Genomic DNA, 18,473 nt, shown 5'->3' on the forward strand with positions numbered 1-18,473 from the left:
CAAAAAATAGTAGCATATTGGCACTTAATTGATAGCCATAGCGTACATGTTTATACGTGGCAGTACATAAATTTGGGAAGTTGCCTGTGTAAAGAGGTGGTAATAGTTGGTTTCACTATTGGAAGATTCCTCACTTAAGGAATTTGACGTCTCAGAGGCTGTTGAATGGCAAAGCCCAGCAATTAGGTAATAAGATAAATAGTATGTGATCTGCAGGACAACTGTATGGGAACAATAAAGATTCTGAGCAGCATTACCAAACCTTTACAGTCCATTAAGGATTGCAAAGACACAGAATTGATTTGGAGCCATTCTACCCCTTCACTCCTTTGGTGGCAGGAAGCTTTGTGCTACCATTTTTAAGGTGTAGTATGTATAACTAATGATCTAGAGGAATTAAAACAGGATAAAAATTTACATTGTCTCACTCCAACCTTACATGCTGCTACACGGCTTCATCCTTCCAGCTATTTCTGTTGCTTCTGTGTTAATGTTTTCAGTCAGTAGTTTCCCATTTGAATATTGATGCAAAAGGATTTGATTGCTGCTGGTTTGGACATGAAGTGCTTAGTCGAGTTATATATAAGCTTTGTTGGTCTGTTTAGGTTCAAAGCTAGGACCACTTATCTTCAGAATGACACTTGTGTTATAAAGCATGTTTTAGTTTGTTTACTGTGCTTTACCATACTTAGAAGTGTGGCAGCCCACATGGTAATGAAGCTGAGATCATTCTAAATTGTTTGCTAAATACACAAATCACAAGCATTTTTTTTTTTTTATAAAGCACTACTAGGCTTTTCTCAAAATAAATATCAGTAAAGAAAACTCAAGTCCCTATTTGCTCAAGGTTGAAAATAGTAAGCATTCTCTATTTTAATAAACGGGAAAATTGGTAAATCTGTATATGAGAGTAAGATCATCGTAATCAGTGAGCTATGTCCTTAACAGCTGTTTGAAGAGTAGCCCATAAACTCAACAGATCAGCACTTTAAGTTGTCACCAGTGTAACTCATTGTGAAATGTATTAATGTTAAAATGCTGTAGATGAACTGACATTCCTAATACTTTCTGAATAACAAGTATAAGAAGCTGCAACTTTTTCCCTGCAGGTGCTTTGCAGCAATAATGCATATGTTCTTGCACAGCTTTTCCCCATTCTTCCTTCCCCAGTTATTATCTTAAGGCCACACTGTGTTCTGTGTCTATGTGCACACTTGCATGCATGCACATACATGCACACACAAATATTGCTTAATAAAAATGACTACTTTGTATAGAAGCTTCTGGAAAGTCAGGTTACTTCTAATCTTTCACAACTTCGGTTTAAATTCAGAGTTGGTAAAGCAGGATTACTCAAGCAAATAGAATGTAAAATCTTCTCTAGTTAGAGGGTGTAAATATTGCCTGATTTGAGTACTGATATACTGACAGCCACTGCTTTCCCCTTGTTCTGTGGATCTCTTGTTGCATTGCTGGGGAAAAAGCTTAGAATTTAATTTGTGTTCAATATGTAATGTGAGTAATTAGAATATAGCTAAATATTCAAAAGACATTTCAGATTTCTCACATGAATTCACTAATTAACTTTTTATGTTTATCTCCTCAAACCAGCAAATACATGCAGACTTCTTTACAAGAGATGCAAAATGGAAATATCTAGGCTTTCCCCTTTATTTAATGAAGATAAAACCACTTTGTTTAGTTGAATATTGAGAAAGTTTGCAACTTGTCACTTTTGAACATTAGTAGTAGAAAATATGTAAAGGGCATCTACAACATATGCAGCAAATGATGATGTATAGCTGCATAAATAATGTAAAAAAGATCACCTGGCAACATCTAAATTCGAACAACTTTCTCATGTTCGTGGATAATAAGTTTCACTGTGATTTCAAGTTTTTAAAATTTGGGATGTATTGCAACAAATATATCTATCCTTAGTTTGCAAAAAGACTTGAAGTATATTTCATGGATAATTCAAGGATTTCCCATTTTCTACCTGCATAGAGCAGCATATATATATACTGCTTGGATGGTGGTTAAATCTAAAGTAGTCCTGAATGACTTTCAGGAAAGCTTTTTGGCATCTGGAAAGGTGCTGTTTGTCGTGTTGTAAAAGATGTGAAAGGTATCCCTCAGTGTGGGAAAACCACGCATTTGGCCTAATCAAGACATCTATTTTGCGTGTGACAGCCACTTACTATGATAAATACCATTGTATTGAGTTAGGAGCAGCATTTAGATGAAAGTGTCAAACTCAAATTGGCATTGGTTTAGAATTCAATTATACATAATTTTATTTATAATTATAATCTATACATAATATATAATATATACATAATTAGTATTTGAATTATAATACACTTGCTAAAGCTGTGAGTTCAAGTTTTAAAAGACCTGAGAATAGAGAAAACATCATATTGTTGAATTTGTGCTGACGTTTGTGCTGATTGCCAGACCACTTCAGCTTTCTTCATGCCTTTGCATTTATGAAGCACTAGTGTAGCAGTATTTGCTTAGCTTCTAATTTTGGTTTGCTTTTTGTGTTTTTTCTTTCTCTCTCTTGGTTGTGCCACTCTTCTTCCCATGATACTGTGCTCACTCTTTTCGTGCATCACCTGTGATACCCCCCTGCTCCGACCATTCAGCTGTTGGTGAAGGGGGTACATGAAACTCTGGTAGCTCAGAGAGTTGTTCCTGCTCTCATTACTCTCTCCAGTGACCCTGAAATGTAAGTTCCCTGACTGTCTTATATACATAGCATCCCTCTTAATGCTTAGGAAGAAATAACCATCAGTTATGTTTTTTAGTCTAGATGAACAAAAATTGAATTACTTTTAAGCAAATGTAACCTTTAAATCACTTATTTTTAAATAAAAAGTTTTACTGTAACGCCTAGAACTAAACTGGATACAACTGCTGAATAAAATTTAAATAGAAAACTTAGATCCATTTAATATATTTGTATGGGCTTTTATATTTAATCATATTCTCAGTTTTCAAATTGCTTACATCATTTCTAGCAGAAAGCTGGATATTATTATACTTGGTAATGCTATCAGCTTGACTACTGCTAAATTAAGTATCATCTGCATTAATGAAATGCAAAGTAGTTTTGTCTGTACATTTCTCATACAACTGTGGTACTTGATTTCCTGGACATTCTGATGTGATATTTCTTTCAGGCTAAGAGAGGGATGCTTTTGCTAATCTCACTAACAGGTTGTTACTAACAAATGCTACAGCATGAATGACTCTTAGTCGCTTTAATGTCTTGTGTGGGTGACTAAACCAAGAACAACCCCAAGAGTCTGCCTGCCCATCCTCAGTCACAGCTAACCCAGTTCTTCACGTTTACCAAACCGTTTTTTATTGCATGTTGACTGGTTTACAGCTGACTCTTCGAGGCATGAGTGAAGCATTAGTTGACAAGCGGGTTGCTCCGGCCCTTGTTACCTTGTCCAGTGATCCTGAATTGTGAGTTTCAGATTGAGACCTTGAGTTAATCCTGTCTGTCTTTTTCCTGGCCTGCTTTTTTTTGTGTGTGTCATTGCTAGAAACTAATGTGTAACTTAAAAGTACTAATTTTTTAATTCTGCTTTAATTAATTTTGTTCTTAATCTTGAATGCATCTTAAAGACTCTATTCTTCCATTGTAGTTCAGTAAGGATTGCTACAATTCCTGCTTTTGGTACCATCATGGAAACTGTCACTCAGAGAGAGGTAAAACACTTGTTGTCAGGCTGTTGTTTTTGTAGCATAATAGGTGGATAATTTTTTTATAAATCCAGAGTAAAAGAAAGGGCAGCTTATAAATTATTTCTTTTTTTGTCATATTCTCTTCCAAAATGCTTTCTGGTTTTGCAACAGCCTTTTTTTAATTAGTTGTTTTTTTTTTTTGGAAACAAACTGATCCTCTTAACTAATAAAAACATTCCCTTCTAAATAACAAACCAAACATAAACAAAGAGAGACAGATAAGTAAAGGGGAGGCCTGTGCTAGAAGATGGGAAATCCCATGCTCAAAATGGTTTTTAAAACATTGTCCAGTACAGTTGTGAAATCTAACTCCAGTATTTCCAAATAAAATAGCTTTATTTTAAAATGCTAACCAGAAAGACATGATGGGAGTCAGTTACCTCCACATAAGTATATTCTACCATTTTAGATGCTTTAGGATATCCTGCTTGGCTCCCAACTACTTCAGAAGAGAGGACAAGTCTCTTGTAGTTCCAATCATATCTGCTGGTTTAGCCCTTGGTGAGCAAGATGGCACTAAAAGACATAGTGTAACATTACCAAAATAATCCTTGAGGATAATGTAGAGATGCAATTCCTCCTTCTTTTTAAATGATGAGACTACGGTAATAGATTAGAATTCTGAAGACACCCAGGATTCTGCTGTAAGCAGTAGAAATACTGGATTTTATTTTAGATAACAACTGTACAATTGAATTTCTTCTTAAAATCTTTGCAGCTTTTTGCAGAGCTTGCATTCTTCCCGTAATTTCAACATATTCTAAAAGAATGTGTTTGAGGAAATGTGAGTAATGTGAGTCAAGTCAGTGATGACTCACAAGTACTTGGAAGATGGAAAAGTTAGAATTTTGTAGCTTGGAATGCATGCCTATAATCAGTTGGGAAGAATATTGTTTTGTTACCACACAGAAATTACTGTATCCATTGCACTAATTAAAACAAGCCTTAGAGTACAGAGGTGATAGCACCTTCCAAAGTGTGTCATAAAATGTTACTTTTTCAACTTTGAATGCAAATTAAATACTTAAGTAATTTTATTTTCAGTTTTTCTCACCTTTAGTTGAAGAAATCTTCTTAATTCCATTGATTTTATGATGGTTACTTTTGCATCTCTGTCCTCTGCAGAAAATTTTTAGCCTATTAATTGAGTTACATTACAAAAAATCTGATTAATTAAGTCCTAATTAAACAAGAAAACTCCGTAGTTATTAATAACAAGTGGAAAATTTTAATAGGAGGTAAAAAATGGGAGTGTCAAACCCAAAGAAACCTCAGGAGGAAAGACCAGCTCTGTGGAAGCACCTCTCTATAGTTAAAAGATAAATCAGATTAAAACCCTGTTAACAGTCTTTAAGACATAAAGCTGCACTGAAGAATTTGGAACATCCTGTTAGGGGAAAAAAAGTAAATTAGAAGAAGGTCCAAGATTTGTTATCTGAAATATGGAAGATTATAAACATACTCTGAATTGACCATAACAATTTCTAGCATCTTCATTCTTTTGTGTTCTTTCTATTTCTCTGTGAATATTTAAGCTTCTGGAGAGAGTAAAAATGCAGCTGGCATCTTTCCTGGAAGACCCTCAATATCAAGACCAACATTCTTTACATACAGAAATCATAAAGACATTTGGAAGAGTTGGACCTAATGCTGAGCCCAGATTTAGAGACGAATGTAAGTTGCTTCTGTGGGAAGATGCAGTCTTCCTCTTTCTGTCCAAAAGCTAGTAGGCATTCTGATTATACTGATTTTTTTTTTTCTTTTCTGTGAATTGTTACTATTTCAAATCTGTGAGGTACCTGTTACTATTTCAAAGGTACCTTTTATTTCAAGTGGTGCTATCACAATTTTTATTTCAAGTTTGAGTTCATTAGTTAAATCTGCAAGGGCAGTGCCATCAAAAACAATTATTTGCAGTTCTTTTTCCACACTGATGTGTGATGCCTCAGGTGCCTGCAGTTGCCACATAGCAACTGTTTAATGCTAAACAAGTCTGTGGAAAGCAATTTCAAACACTTATTCCCATATTTACTTTTCCAGTTGTTATTCCACACTTGCACAAGTTAGCCTTGGTCAACAACCAGCAGTCTGTGGATTCGAAGAGACTGGATATCGCTACCCACCTGTTTGAATCCTACAGTGCTCTTTCCTGTTGTTGTATCCTTTCTTGGGGGGAACTTCAGCTGTTACTTCTGTAACAGGTGGTGGGAGAAGTTTAATACTGGAGAAATAACTACGTTTGTCTTCAAATCTGTGAGGTAAAACATGGTCTATTCAGCATAAGGAAGAGGTTTTCACAGATGGTAAATGTGGTGGGTTAGTTGGACACCAAATGCCCACCAAGCCATTCTATCGCTTCCCTCCTCAGAAGGATAGGATGAGGGTGGGGGAGAAAATAAGATGGAGAAAAAACTCATGGGTCAAGATAAAGGCAGTTTAATAAATAAAAGCCATGCATGGAAACAAAGGAAAACTGAAGATTTATTCTTTGCTTTCCATCAGCAGAGGATGTCCAGCCACTTCCCAGGAAGCAGGGCTTCAGCACACGTAGCAGTTGCTCTGGCAGGGTAACATCATAATAACAAACGCCTCCCACACTTTCTCTTAGCTTGCGTATCTGAGCAGGCATCGTGTGGTATGGAATATCCCTCTGGTCAGTTTGGATCAGCTGTCCTGGCCATGTCCCCTCCAAAGACCTGGCTAACCCACAGCCTGCTGGTCAGGGGAGAATGTTGGAGAGACAGCACTGATGCTGTGCCAGTGGTGCTCGGCAGTACCCAAAATGCTGAGTGTGTTGTCAACACCTTTCAGCTACCAGCGTAAAGCACAGCACTCTGAGGGCACCTATGGGAAAGTGAACTCAGCACAGCCCAACACAGTGGAAGTGATAGATACTTTTAATAAAACAAAGCTACATAAACAAAGCCCTTGATCTTAACCAGTGAATTAAGAAACAGTACTAAAAGGATGGTATGGATGTATGAAATACAAGATGTTAAATATGTTTAAGATCCTTTTTCCTTTTTATTAGTCATGAAGTTTTCTTTGTTTTGTTGCTGTCTATGTGTTCCATAGAATAACGTTATTGGAACACAGACAAAAACTTGTATAATTTCAGAATTCAATCCTTATAATACCTTAACAACCTGGGTTTTAGTTATTTCAGAGGATTTAATGGTCAATCACTTTTTACCAGGACTGAAGTGTTTACGAACGGACATGGAACATCTCTCACCAGAGCATGAGGTGAGCAGCTATTTACTGAGTTTGAGGTGCAAGTGGCAGAAAAAGTTGAAATGTAATGGTATTAAAAACCAGAAGTTAAGAAGAGCTGCTCATAAGTAGTATCAAAACATACTATTGAGGGGTTATTTTATAAGGAGTAGGTCACATTATTTAAAAAACAGTAAAATCTTTTAAAATTTATTTCTAAACTGAGAATCTCTGCAGAGAAATATTTGCCTGTCAGAAATTCATGTAGAAACAGATCTTTGTAGACTGAGGAAAAATTAAATGGTTTTACCATCTTTCTTTTTCATCAAATCAAGGGTACACTGAAATGAATGGCTACAATATTTGATGGAGTTGGTGGAGGAAAGAAATTAAAGATGAGAAAGTATAGTCCTAAAATACATGGAACGCACTTCGTATCTGGAGTACTGTGTCCAGCTCTGGGCTCCCCAGTACAGATGCATGGACCTACTGGGGAGAGTTCAGTGAAGGGCCACTAAGATGATGAAGGGACTGGAGGAGAAGCTGAGAGAGCTGGGACTGTTCAGCCTGCAGAAGAGAATGCTCAGGGGAATCAGCATATAGACAAATACCTGAGGATCCAAAGAGGACTGAGCCAGGTCCTTCTCAGTCGTGCCCAGTGACAGGACCAGAGGCAATGGGCAGAGGTTCTTTTTACTCTCAGAGTGACTGAGCACTGGCACAGATTGACCAAATAGGTAGTGGAGTCTCCACAGCTTGGACATACTCAAAAGCCATCTGGACACAGGCAACTTTGTTTGTCCAGATGGCCTTGCTTGAGCAAGGGATTGGACCAGGTGATCTGCAGATGCACCTTCCAACCTCAGCCACTCTGTGATTCTGTGAATTGTGAAAAGCAGATTAAAATAAGCAGACAGGACAACATGGAAGCAAATAAGATCTTCTCTGGTAGGAGGAGAATACAGAAAGCAGTAAAAGAAAAGAATTAGCATGAGAAGTCAACTTGAGAAACTTGAAAATCTTGGTATACGCACTTTTTGTAAATACTTGAAGAGAATTAATAGTATCCAATTGATACACATAGATGTTAAGTCAGTAGCTGAAAACAAGACATTGTTTAGTTTCATGTTGGGGGAAACCTTAAAAGGATGACCATTTCAAGAGATTAAGAAAAATATTTAATCAGAATGTACAAAGGAACACTGTAGTCCTTGAATGTTAATACTGCACTTTCACAGATTACTTTGTACATGAGAAAATTAATTTATTTTCCTTATGTTTGCAAAAGTGACTTACTTGAGATGACTGTATTCTCTAGGAGTCTTAAGTCTTTATATTCAGTAACAAAGTTCCTTCTTCCAGTTACATTTTTAATTTAATAGTCTCATTCTTTTATTTTCTGTATATTATTATTTAAGGAACTTTCCAACCTAAACAGAAAGAATCTGACTTCAGAAGGGTGAGTTAGGAGGAACAGTAGTGAACTGAGCATCAGTCAAAGGCAACAGAACTGTGCTTCCTTACCACAGGCAGCACTGGAGAGGTGGCAGTGATAGATACTGTGTTCAGAGAGAGCTGAGAGATGTGTTGTGGTTAGCGAAGTCATAAGAATATATCTGAAAGCTACAGTAGGCAAATGTTTAATTTTCTTTCACTAATGGAACAGCTGATAAAAATACTGCTTACTTCATTTCTGTAGTTAATGCAACTTCTAAGGTTTAAGGGCACAGTCAGTTAAAAGATGCCCGGAATTAGAACAAAAGAGCTTATTTGACTGAGTTTGAGCCTTGTTAGTCAGAGAAGGAACTTCAATAGGATTAAAAATAAATCAATAAGGAAAGACAGTTCCCAATCCTCCGTTACCACATTTTGCATCACTGTGATTAAGTGGCTTCGGGCATGATGCCAAGTGCTTTGTTTTTTTAGCTGGAGAGAAATATAAAATTAAAAATATTTACTCCTGCTCCAGTGGGTTAGAAAACTCGCTACAGCTTTTACTGTAGAAATGGAAATCTGGTGTTTGATCAGCTCCTTGCTACAATAGGAGTTTTTAGGCAGTATGGTAGAGTCTTTGAGGCCTGGTTAGTTCTAGTGTCTGTCTTAGAAGCCTTCTGTCTTAAAATTGTTTTCTGAAAAAAATACCATTTACTATCTCAAATAGTTAGATATTTGCATACACAGAATTAACCCTTTTCTCAGTATTTTGATTACTCTGGTGTTATTCATGATTCAAATGGTTATAGGACTTACAAAAATACATTTTCTCATTTACAGAGCCTTAGTTCTTACTGCTCTAACATCAGTACAGAGTTTATGCTTATCTTGGAAAGGTAACATTTGTGGAATTGGCTTGTGATCCTGTCAGGCAGCATTTACCACTTATCCCTCATACTTGCTTTCCTTTTTTCATATAAACAAAAGAGTAAGTTGGGCATTTAGACCAGACCTTCTCATCTTTAAAAGAATTATTTCACCTTGTGCAGACATTTCAGATACTTTACCAGCATCTCTAGTTCAATGTTAAGTCCCTTCTTCCCCCTTCTCCACTTGCCTTCCATTTATTTTCAAATTAACTGGATTTTGAGTTGCATGATAGTGAGATATAGTCAGTACTTGATGAAAATATTTAGTCTATAGACTGCAGTATTGTTTATAATAGTTAAACATGTTATATCTCTTAAATGTCTCTATATTTAGAGTTACAACTTTAAAATCTCTCTCTTAAAGGAGGTCTAAATGATTTCATAATCAGTCCTAGGATCAAACAAAGAGAACCCAAGGGAACAGGTCTGAGCAGTATGTGCAAAACCATAATGTAGAATTGCCATATGATATTATATTTATATCTTTCCTCTATTTCACCCTGAACTTTAAGATAAATTAATTTTTGGGAAGAGGAAAGAATTGCCCCACTTCATCCAAAAATTAACAAAGCCTTCCCAGAAGGAGGTGTGCAGTTGCCAGGAACTCTGTCGTGTTACTGAAATGATTCTGAGTCCTTGATGAATTTTTCTCCCCTTTGATCAAGACTTCATATTGTTGATGTTTGGAACATCTAGATTCAGATAGATGTACAAAATTGTAGAAAAGCTCTAGTGCACAGGTAGAAATGCTGAGTAACCAAAATTATGGCCACTGGGCTTATAAATCTCAGGGGATTTTTTGATACAGAACAAAAAGTTTGCTTTTTCACCAGATTTCTGAATGTATTTCTTTTGTATCTCTGTACTCTTAAGTACCTTGTATAACATTTTATGCAGATGAAGGACAGCAGATTTAGCAGTAAGAGTTGTAGTCCTTTTTGAATGCTGCTCTCTGGAACATTCAAGTGTATATAACACCTGCTACCTAAAATGTTTCAAATGCTGGAGCAATACTTCTAGAGAAATAGAGTGAACAGTGGCACAGATCTGCAGACCAGGCCGCTTCTTATCAGTGTAATTAAAGCAACTTGACAGAAACCAGGTTTTTAATGTGTACAAATACATTTAAAAACAATTACCAGTTGGTAGTAACCATTAGTTACTGATTTGTATTTTAGAGATTAAAATCGGGGGTTTTCCTTTATTGTATATGTTCAGGTTTGGTAAGACACTACTAATTTATATTTCTTGTAGCTTTGATATTTTAAGTTTAGTGTCTCAAAAAAAAAAAGCTTAGCTTTCTCCTGAGCTGTGAGCAGAGGAAGTTTCCATTTATGTAGTGTGTGTGTGTGTGTGTATATATATATGTACATATGCATATATATATTTATAGTTTCACATTTTGCATTATGCACATTTGTGTAGCTGTTTTGCCTAAATGTTTCAAATGCTTTTGTCTTAATGTGTGGGTACTGTGTGAGCAGGGCAGGGAGCCATATACCTGTCCCATGAACAGTATTTTTTTTTTTTTTAAAGCCTTCTCCTCCTTCTCGTGGGAATCATTCCTTTATTTTTGGAGAAATGTAAAAATGTCAGTGTGGAGGTGTTTTCAGTCTTAAATACCTTGCAGAAACCTTTAACACTGCAATTGCTTAAATAAAGGAAAAAAGCCATGATTCATAGGAACCCTGGAAGACACCAGTGGAGTGATACCAAGTTTGCTTTAGCATTTCCTTCCCACTAAGATGTTGTCTCGGGATGCCGTCACACTTTTTTTTTCTTCCTTTTTCTTTCATGCATAATGTTCATGAAGATTTGGTGTGTCACAGAAGTGAGTTCACTTTATTTCAAAAAGTGAGGGTAAACAGGAGGGCATCTAGAACTCCTGTAAATGTTCCCAAACACATTTTCTTCCTTAAGGTACTTTGAACATTTCTGTTGTTTCTAGCCACAAGACACCAGGTAACTGGGGAACAAGAAAACTTTTCAAACAGTTCTGCTAACGTCAGAATTAGTTGCAGAGTACATTTCATAAGAAATGTTAATGTAAAAGGAAAAATGTCAAATGTCATGTATCTCTCTTCCTTAGGTTATTTTGAGCTCCATGATAAAAGAGTGCGAACAGAAAGTGGAAAACAAGACCGTCCAAGAACCGCAAGGGTAAGACTTCCACTTCCCTTTTTTTATATGCCTCCAGAGTAATGCTCTGCAGAGTGTATTCCATAATGGTGTCCAAGGTTTGTGACCAGAAATCCCATACTGACATCTTCTGTATTTGAAAACAGATTTTAGGAACTTTAACACAGTTTGTGGTTGTTTCTGTCTCCAGTGTAAAAACACAGGACAAGAAATTTTTATTTGTATCAGTAGCAATGACTTTCTTGTTTTCCTGTGTTACTTTGTCCTTAATTTTTTATCCATTTAAAGCAGTATTTAAATTTCTGTCCTGAATCTGAGAAAGCAGAGAGTATCTGGCCTAAGTGCTCAGAGCAAGGTATGTGGTACATACCTTGCCACCCAGGGAGGGGGCAGCCTGAAGGCTGAGGGAATTGTTCCGGTCCTGTGAATGGCTTGCTCCAGGCTGCTGTCCTCGCTTGCCTGTGACTGGTGCACACAAAAACAGCTTCTCCAGTGTGTAAACTGAGCTACCTGTGTGAGTCTCCTGAAAAGAAAGGTAGCTAACAGACCCACGTTGGACACGGAGATCTGGAAAGCCTGGTGTCATTATGATGAGTTCTAAGTACTCTTTTGCTTGCTTGTTGCTTGGAATGGCGTCCCAACAGGTAACTTCTCGTGGATAATTATATAACTTCATAAATCCTTAGTGGTGTTGCCAGGAAGAGTTCGAGAAGAAACAGTAGGTGTCTTAAGAGAAAATCTGTCCTCAATTCCAATAACTTTGCCATGGGAACTGAGACAATTACTGAAGCTTGTTTGTGTCATGCTTCCATATCTGTAACAAATGGATAGAATTTACTTCTTGAAAGAGCTCATGCATGGCCCTGGAAGCGACTAGTAGTTTGAGAATTACCAAAATAGAAAGCTGTACAAGAATTGAACAGAAGAAATGTGGTGTGGAAAAAGGGTCAGTCTCTCATGCACCAAATAAAATATTTCAGGGGTTACTGGTAGTAAATGCTTTGAAATCACAGTTAGTCCTATTAAACCATTGCAGAAAACAGTAAATGCAAACCTGATACAACATCTAGTATATTTTCTTTCAGGATGCAACTGCTGAAAACTAAGTTTTGGATAGGATAAGTCTTTGATTTTGAGTAAGGAAGGGGAAGGCTAACTAAGGAACAAAGGAACTGCAGACTATGGTCACAATCCTTTACTGTACAAAATTAACAAGAAATATTTTACCACTGAAGAAATGACCTTTTTATAGACATAAATATCTCCTTTTTTTCCCTAAGCCCTTGCTAATTTCAGTTCCTGATTTCAGTGACAATTATGTATTTGACAAAGGATTTCAGTGCAACTGGGATATAAATTACTGGGTTTTGTTAACAGCATGAGAATGCATGCAGAGAGAGAAAAACGGATGGAAAAGCAATCATAAGATGCTGCTGATTATCTTGTTTTTCCCCCTTGCTGTTAGAAAAGATTGGTCAAATAATATGGGGTCAAAGAAATAGTTTTTCAAGAAGATTAAACTTAGCATTTTTATATATTGGATAACCACTTCTGTTAAACATTTTCTTTAGCAATTAACAAGGTATTTCAGTCATGGCTAACAACTTATGTTACAAACTGATTTTTATAAAATGCCCGGCATGAATGTTTGTTTTGGCCTAGAGCTTTCCCATTAAACAGGCAGAACTCTGTGCAGCATGTAATTCATCTAGACACTGGTCAAAAATTTGATATTTACACATTTTTTTTTTGTTGGTGGATTGGGTTTTGCTTTGGTTTTTAAGTAATTAATAAATTCAAGGACTTCTCTATAGGACTGATGGTTTCAAATAAGATATGCTACTGCCTTTTTGGGGTCTCTGGTTACTTTTGGAAGATGTGAGACTCAAGTTACTTGTTTTCATACTATTTTTATTGGTATGTTTAAACGTTCAATTTGCATAGTAATAGAAGTATTTTGGGGGCATATTTAAACTTTCAAGTGTGCTGAGTGCTGTGGATTATATTTGTATTGGCAGTAACATAGTATTGGAAAACATGAACTCCTAGATACTCCAGTTGTTATTTTTTTATTTTTGACAGCAGATGACTGTTATCCCCCGAAATTGTTTTGAATGTCAACTGAACATTTTCTGAGTTTCCTCAAACTTATTCAGGATTATTAGAATACTGAAAGCTCAGTTTGTTTGAAAACTACAGGTTTGTCACCAGCTGATGGACTTTCTTTTCTGAAGTGGGCAAGTTTTATTTTCTTAATGCTGCTTATGCTTGCAGTGTACGGTATTTCCCAAATAATTTTTCCTAGTTACACAGAACTCTAGGATACATCAGTCAGGAATAGCTTCTTGTCCTTAACCAGCTGATAGTGAGTCTAAACTGTTATTTACATAATTTATATGCCTTTGCTTTATCACGAAATCAAAGGAAATTGCATCTTACAGTAGCAGTAATTTACCTAAGTTTTATCAGCTGGAAATAGGTGACTCATTAGTTGACAGGAGGTGTATAATCAAGCCAAAGATGTCTGGCTATGTGATTGTACCTAAAAGAAATATTTCACTTTAAAAGTTTATAATTAAACTCTCTGTAAATCCACAGTACAGCTTTAGTGAGAAGCTTCCCTTTTGTTTTTTAAGGTACTTTAAAAAAAAATCCCAGAATTAATTATCAATAAGCACCTTTTTTTTTTGTGGTATGAAATGGTGAAAAGTACTGAGTGCATCCCTGCTGACTTTGAAGAAATCATTCAAGTTCTGTTGAAGCAGTTAACTTCAACTTGACCTGCCTTGATGCAGCTGTGTCTAACAGAACTGTTTATAACCTTGCAAACTGAAAAGTCTGTTCCTGGAATCTGGGCTATGCCAGTAAGACAGATTTTGTGGTTTCTGTATAATTTTGAAATGCAGAGTCCATGCTGAACTTACAAGGGAGAATTTAATTGGAAATGGTTTTAAAATTTGAACTCTCTAATTTGTTAAAATGGCAAACATTTTCCTACAAATATGGGAAGTATGGAATATTTATTTGTGTTCCTGTTATTGTACATTTTTTCTGTCTTGAGACAGATTACTGGTACTATGCTAAACAGTTTATATCTGTTTGCAGCATTTGGATAATTTCTTAACATGTTCAAAGTTGTAGTGTGTTGTAGCTTCAGCACTGGTTGGGTTGTTCCTTCCAGTCCAGTTTGTGGCTAATCTGTGGACTCTCAGTTGCCTTATCTAGTTATGTATGAAGCAGGAACATTGAAGCACAGGTACCAGGAGCCACTTTCACAACAACCAGAAGGAGAATGCTCCTTACCCAGCGAGGGGCTGACCCAGTACAGCTCAGGGTGGGGTTTACAGAGCTTTACGAGGAGATCAAAGGAAAGATGATCAATAAAGATAAAGATTTATTGGCAGTTACTAAATTGACAGTCCACACCCAGTTTTAAACTCTGCTCAGGCTGGAAATAGTTGGAAAATAAGAGAGTTGAAAATTAGGACAAGAGGTCACAGTTTTGTGCATACCTTGCTTCTACTCTTCTGTATGTGTCTGCTGATGGTCACTGTTGTAGGCAGGATACTCGGACTAGATAGGTCCATGTCTGAACCAGTGCTGTCGTACTTATACTAAGTAAACAGAAGGATTGACATTTCTGGTGAGAAGGTAAAGCCAATCTTTCACAGAGGTATTTGTCACTAGAATAATTGCTGAATAGGTAACAAATGCTAATGTGGTGACATCCAAAGGTACCAAAAAGTAGTGTGCGCAAAAATATTTTACCATTTTCACAAGGACTGTGAGGACATTAACATCAATTTGACAGTGTATATCTGCACTGGGTGGTAATGATTTTTCAGTTCTTCATGGACTGGTCTTTTATGTTGAAACCTCTAAAATGCAAAGACACTTCAGTTGTTTAATAAATAGCAGCATAATGTTCTTTTTTCTTTGTAGTCTTATGTCACTAAATTTTTTATTTTCCTAGCTCGATGTCAATTGCAGCGAGTCTGGTGAGTGAAGATACAAAGACCAAGTTTTTGAACAAAATGGGCCAGCTGACTACATCAGGTGCAATGTTGGCTAATGTGTTCCAGAGGAAGAAGTAAGATGGGAAGAGGAACTCCCAGCTAACACTAAGATGGACCTCACAGAGACTGGTTCCTGTACTTGAAGTACTTGCCTTTTAATTTCTTCTGTCTTATGTTCTTGTAGTATAATTTTATTCTAACCTCCAAAGATATTTGCACTGCTTTTGAATATCGCTGTGTATCTGTTAATTTTGGGTTAACTGTGGTTGATATAAAACTGAAATCATAGTCTGTACCAAGTCCCTGTTCTGTGTTCTTGTCTTTCCAGCATTATTTTTTTTAATATAGTGGAAGGTTTTGGTTTTTTTATTTTCTGACAGGATATCAGCAAATATCTGTATTATACTTGGAGCTATTCTGACGGTACTTAAAATAATGTAAATTTGAAGTCATTGTCATGAAGTAATAAAAGTGGAAGATTACTTATGTATTTAAATTATGAGAGAGTAATGCAGATTTTTTAATTATGTTTCTAAAAAGAAGAGGAAGAGCCACCAGCATTTGTCTGTGCTTCTAGGGTTGTTTTTGTAAGTATTGTGCATCTTGAATCCAGAGGAATTGCAGTATCTAATGTATGAGACTGCTTGCACTGCATCAGTCTGCAGGGAATGCTCATATTTCAGATGCTTTATGCTGACATTGTAAATGCTGTACAAAGTCCTTCTGATAAAATTCTCTCATCTATTATGGTTTTTTGAGGGATGTTTTCTTTTGTTGGGTTTTTGTTTTGTTTTAAAGCACTTTAACAACCAGTCTACACATCCAGAGGCACATCCATTAAGTAAAGGAAAAACATGATAAATTAATAAATGTTAATAAATATACAAGCTACTACATAGGGTCCCCAGTAGAGTTCTGCAGGCAGAGGAACCTTAATACAGGAGAGAGACTGCTTTCATCTTGCACTCAGTGTGCAGTTCTGTGTACTGTGAAAACTAAAATTAAGAAATTTTGTTGTATAGATTGAATTTTGGTTCAAATTCCATTTCTGAGTATTTGAAATTATGTTGAGATAGTTTGATGTGCAGTTTCTTTAAAATCTTAAGTAGACTGCATACATACTTTTTGAAAACAACATTACAAGGAAAATACTCAACAACTACCAAACGTTTTTGTTAGCAAGGAAGAATTAACAACTAAATCCTTTTCTTCTTTTGCAGCACTTTCCCCCCTCCTCCCTCCGCTTCTTTATGTCAATGTAAGCTTCTGAAAGTAAACTCAAGTGCATGCATGAACTGGTATGAGGTAGCAAAATATAAAAGCTCAGGCATTCTCTGACATGGTACCATTCAGTTGGAAGTATTCACATCTTTGAGGACAGGGGAAGCAACAGGAGTGAGGGAATAACATATTCACTTCTGAAACAGAACATGGATGGAACAGCATGTCAGGTATTGCCCTTAGATGGAAATAATGGAGATAACTTGAGGCCTCTGACTGCTTTGTGTCTGTGCCGGTTGGCTCTGCATATACTGTTGCCTGCCATGTTTGTGTTGTGACAGGGCCTGCTCACCTGCACACTGTCGGTCCCTTTACACTGCACTGATGAAACATTTTTCTTGAGGTTAGACAGCTCCATGCCTTCGTGTTGCTTGTTACCATGAAAGTATACTTTTAGCAGACTGACTGTGAAATGGAGACATTCCTGAGGAATGGGAAGTGGTGACGTTCCTCTCTATTGTTCTGTTGTCAATAAAAAGTTTTGTATACCTGCCTTGTCTTGTTACTTCTAATCTTCTCCAACAAAGATTATCACATCAAAAGAGCTGTTACGGAAGAGAGGTCTAATGTGCAGAAATTCTTTAGTCTTAACTCATTTTACGTAGCACTGAACTTGCTAAGTTTCCTATCTCTGTGCCTGGGTTCTAGATTTTCTGCTTTTAGATTTCTAGCTTTACTGCTAGAAATTTTCATGCAGGCTGTCTTCCTCTCCCGTGCCACAGTTTTTTCTTGTTTTTTTTTTGTTTTCTCTTTCTCTCTTCTGTCTGTTCCAGCAGCTGCAGTGCCAGAGACAGCTTTGTAGTCATGAGACCAAAACGACTCCTTTATGGTTAAACATCTACTTTCCAAAGCAGGGCACCTGCCTGTGAGAGTTGCTGCTCACCTACACTGAATTTCATCCAGTGTTTGGAGAACTTGTGAATCAGTGCAAGCCAAAAAACTGTGACAGCAGTTTAACTGTGGATGACTGTGGGTTGAGACTCTTTAATTTGTTAGTATAAATGTAGCCGCTTTACCCAACTAGGTTCAGTCTCTCCAACCCCTTGCAAAATGTAGCTTTTACTAGCCAATGTTCTACTTCATACCAGTTGTAGGAATTTGAGTGAGGATTCTAGGAAGACTGGAACAATAACCAGTGAGGTGAAAAAATTACTGTCTAGGCAGCAAACTTAAAATGCAAGTTTTCTCCAGCAGGTTTGCATCCTAAATTTCAGGTCTCTGTTAGAATATGTTGGTTGCAGAAGTTTTTTAAAATGTTTATTAGTTTGCCAGATATTGACAAATTTTCAAGAAGATTGCAAAAAGTTGTTCTATGTGGGATTGGGGGATATTTGGGGTTTTTCTTTTTTTTTTCCTCCTAGATATGGCACTGTAGCATTCAGAATTGGGAAGGGAAAGAGAGATCTCTTTAAAGAAAAAAATTTCCAGAATATTTTGAATTCACTTTTTTGCCCTCTCCCAATATTATTGAAAACAAGTTAGGTGAACCTTTTGGGGGAAAATGCTTCGTTAAAAGAATGCATTTGGCTATGCAGCATGGAAAGCAATCCGTCCCCAAAGTGTTAATCTTCACTTGCTATGACTTTGCCTGAGAAAGGATTCCGTAAGAAACCCAAAATGTTGGCTTTATTGGCATTGCCTGAACTTCTCCAACTTGTTGGCTTGAAATAGGAAGTATCTTGAAGGTCTCATGCTGCCCCAG

At 36.7% G+C, this 18,473-nt stretch overlaps 1 protein-coding gene across 3 annotated transcripts in view; it reads left to right on the forward strand.

Annotated features, from left to right (window-relative positions):
- The window catches only part of RELCH (RAB11 binding and LisH domain, coiled-coil and HEAT repeat containing), a 75,962-nt gene extending 58,703 nt beyond the window's left edge, over nucleotides 1-17,259 (forward strand). For 2 of the 3 annotated variants that reach the window (XM_050321734.1, XM_050321742.1), the window contains 7 exons: nucleotides 2,649-2,731; nucleotides 3,660-3,723; nucleotides 5,295-5,433; nucleotides 5,800-5,916; nucleotides 6,917-7,005; nucleotides 11,425-11,495; nucleotides 15,448-17,259. In XM_050321734.1, coding sequence (XP_050177691.1) covers nucleotides 2,649-2,731; nucleotides 3,660-3,723; nucleotides 5,295-5,433; nucleotides 5,800-5,916; nucleotides 6,917-7,005; nucleotides 11,425-11,495; nucleotides 15,448-15,568 — 684 coding nt within the window. In that variant the 3' untranslated portion in view covers nucleotides 15,569-17,259. Of the gene's footprint in view, nucleotides 1-2,648; nucleotides 2,732-3,394; nucleotides 3,478-3,659; nucleotides 3,724-5,294; nucleotides 5,434-5,799; nucleotides 5,917-6,916; nucleotides 7,006-11,424; nucleotides 11,496-15,447 lie in introns of all 3 variants that reach the window. The other variant, XM_050321751.1, reaches the window with a different exon arrangement.
- Nucleotides 17,260-18,473: the final 1,214 nt, after the last annotated feature.

The sequence above is a fragment of the Myiozetetes cayanensis genome, unplaced genomic scaffold, assembly GCF_022539395.1.
Source record: "Myiozetetes cayanensis isolate MyiCay16 unplaced genomic scaffold, myiCay2020 scf1, whole genome shotgun sequence".
Classification (NCBI taxonomy): domain Eukaryota; kingdom Metazoa; phylum Chordata; class Aves; order Passeriformes; family Tyrannidae; genus Myiozetetes; species Myiozetetes cayanensis.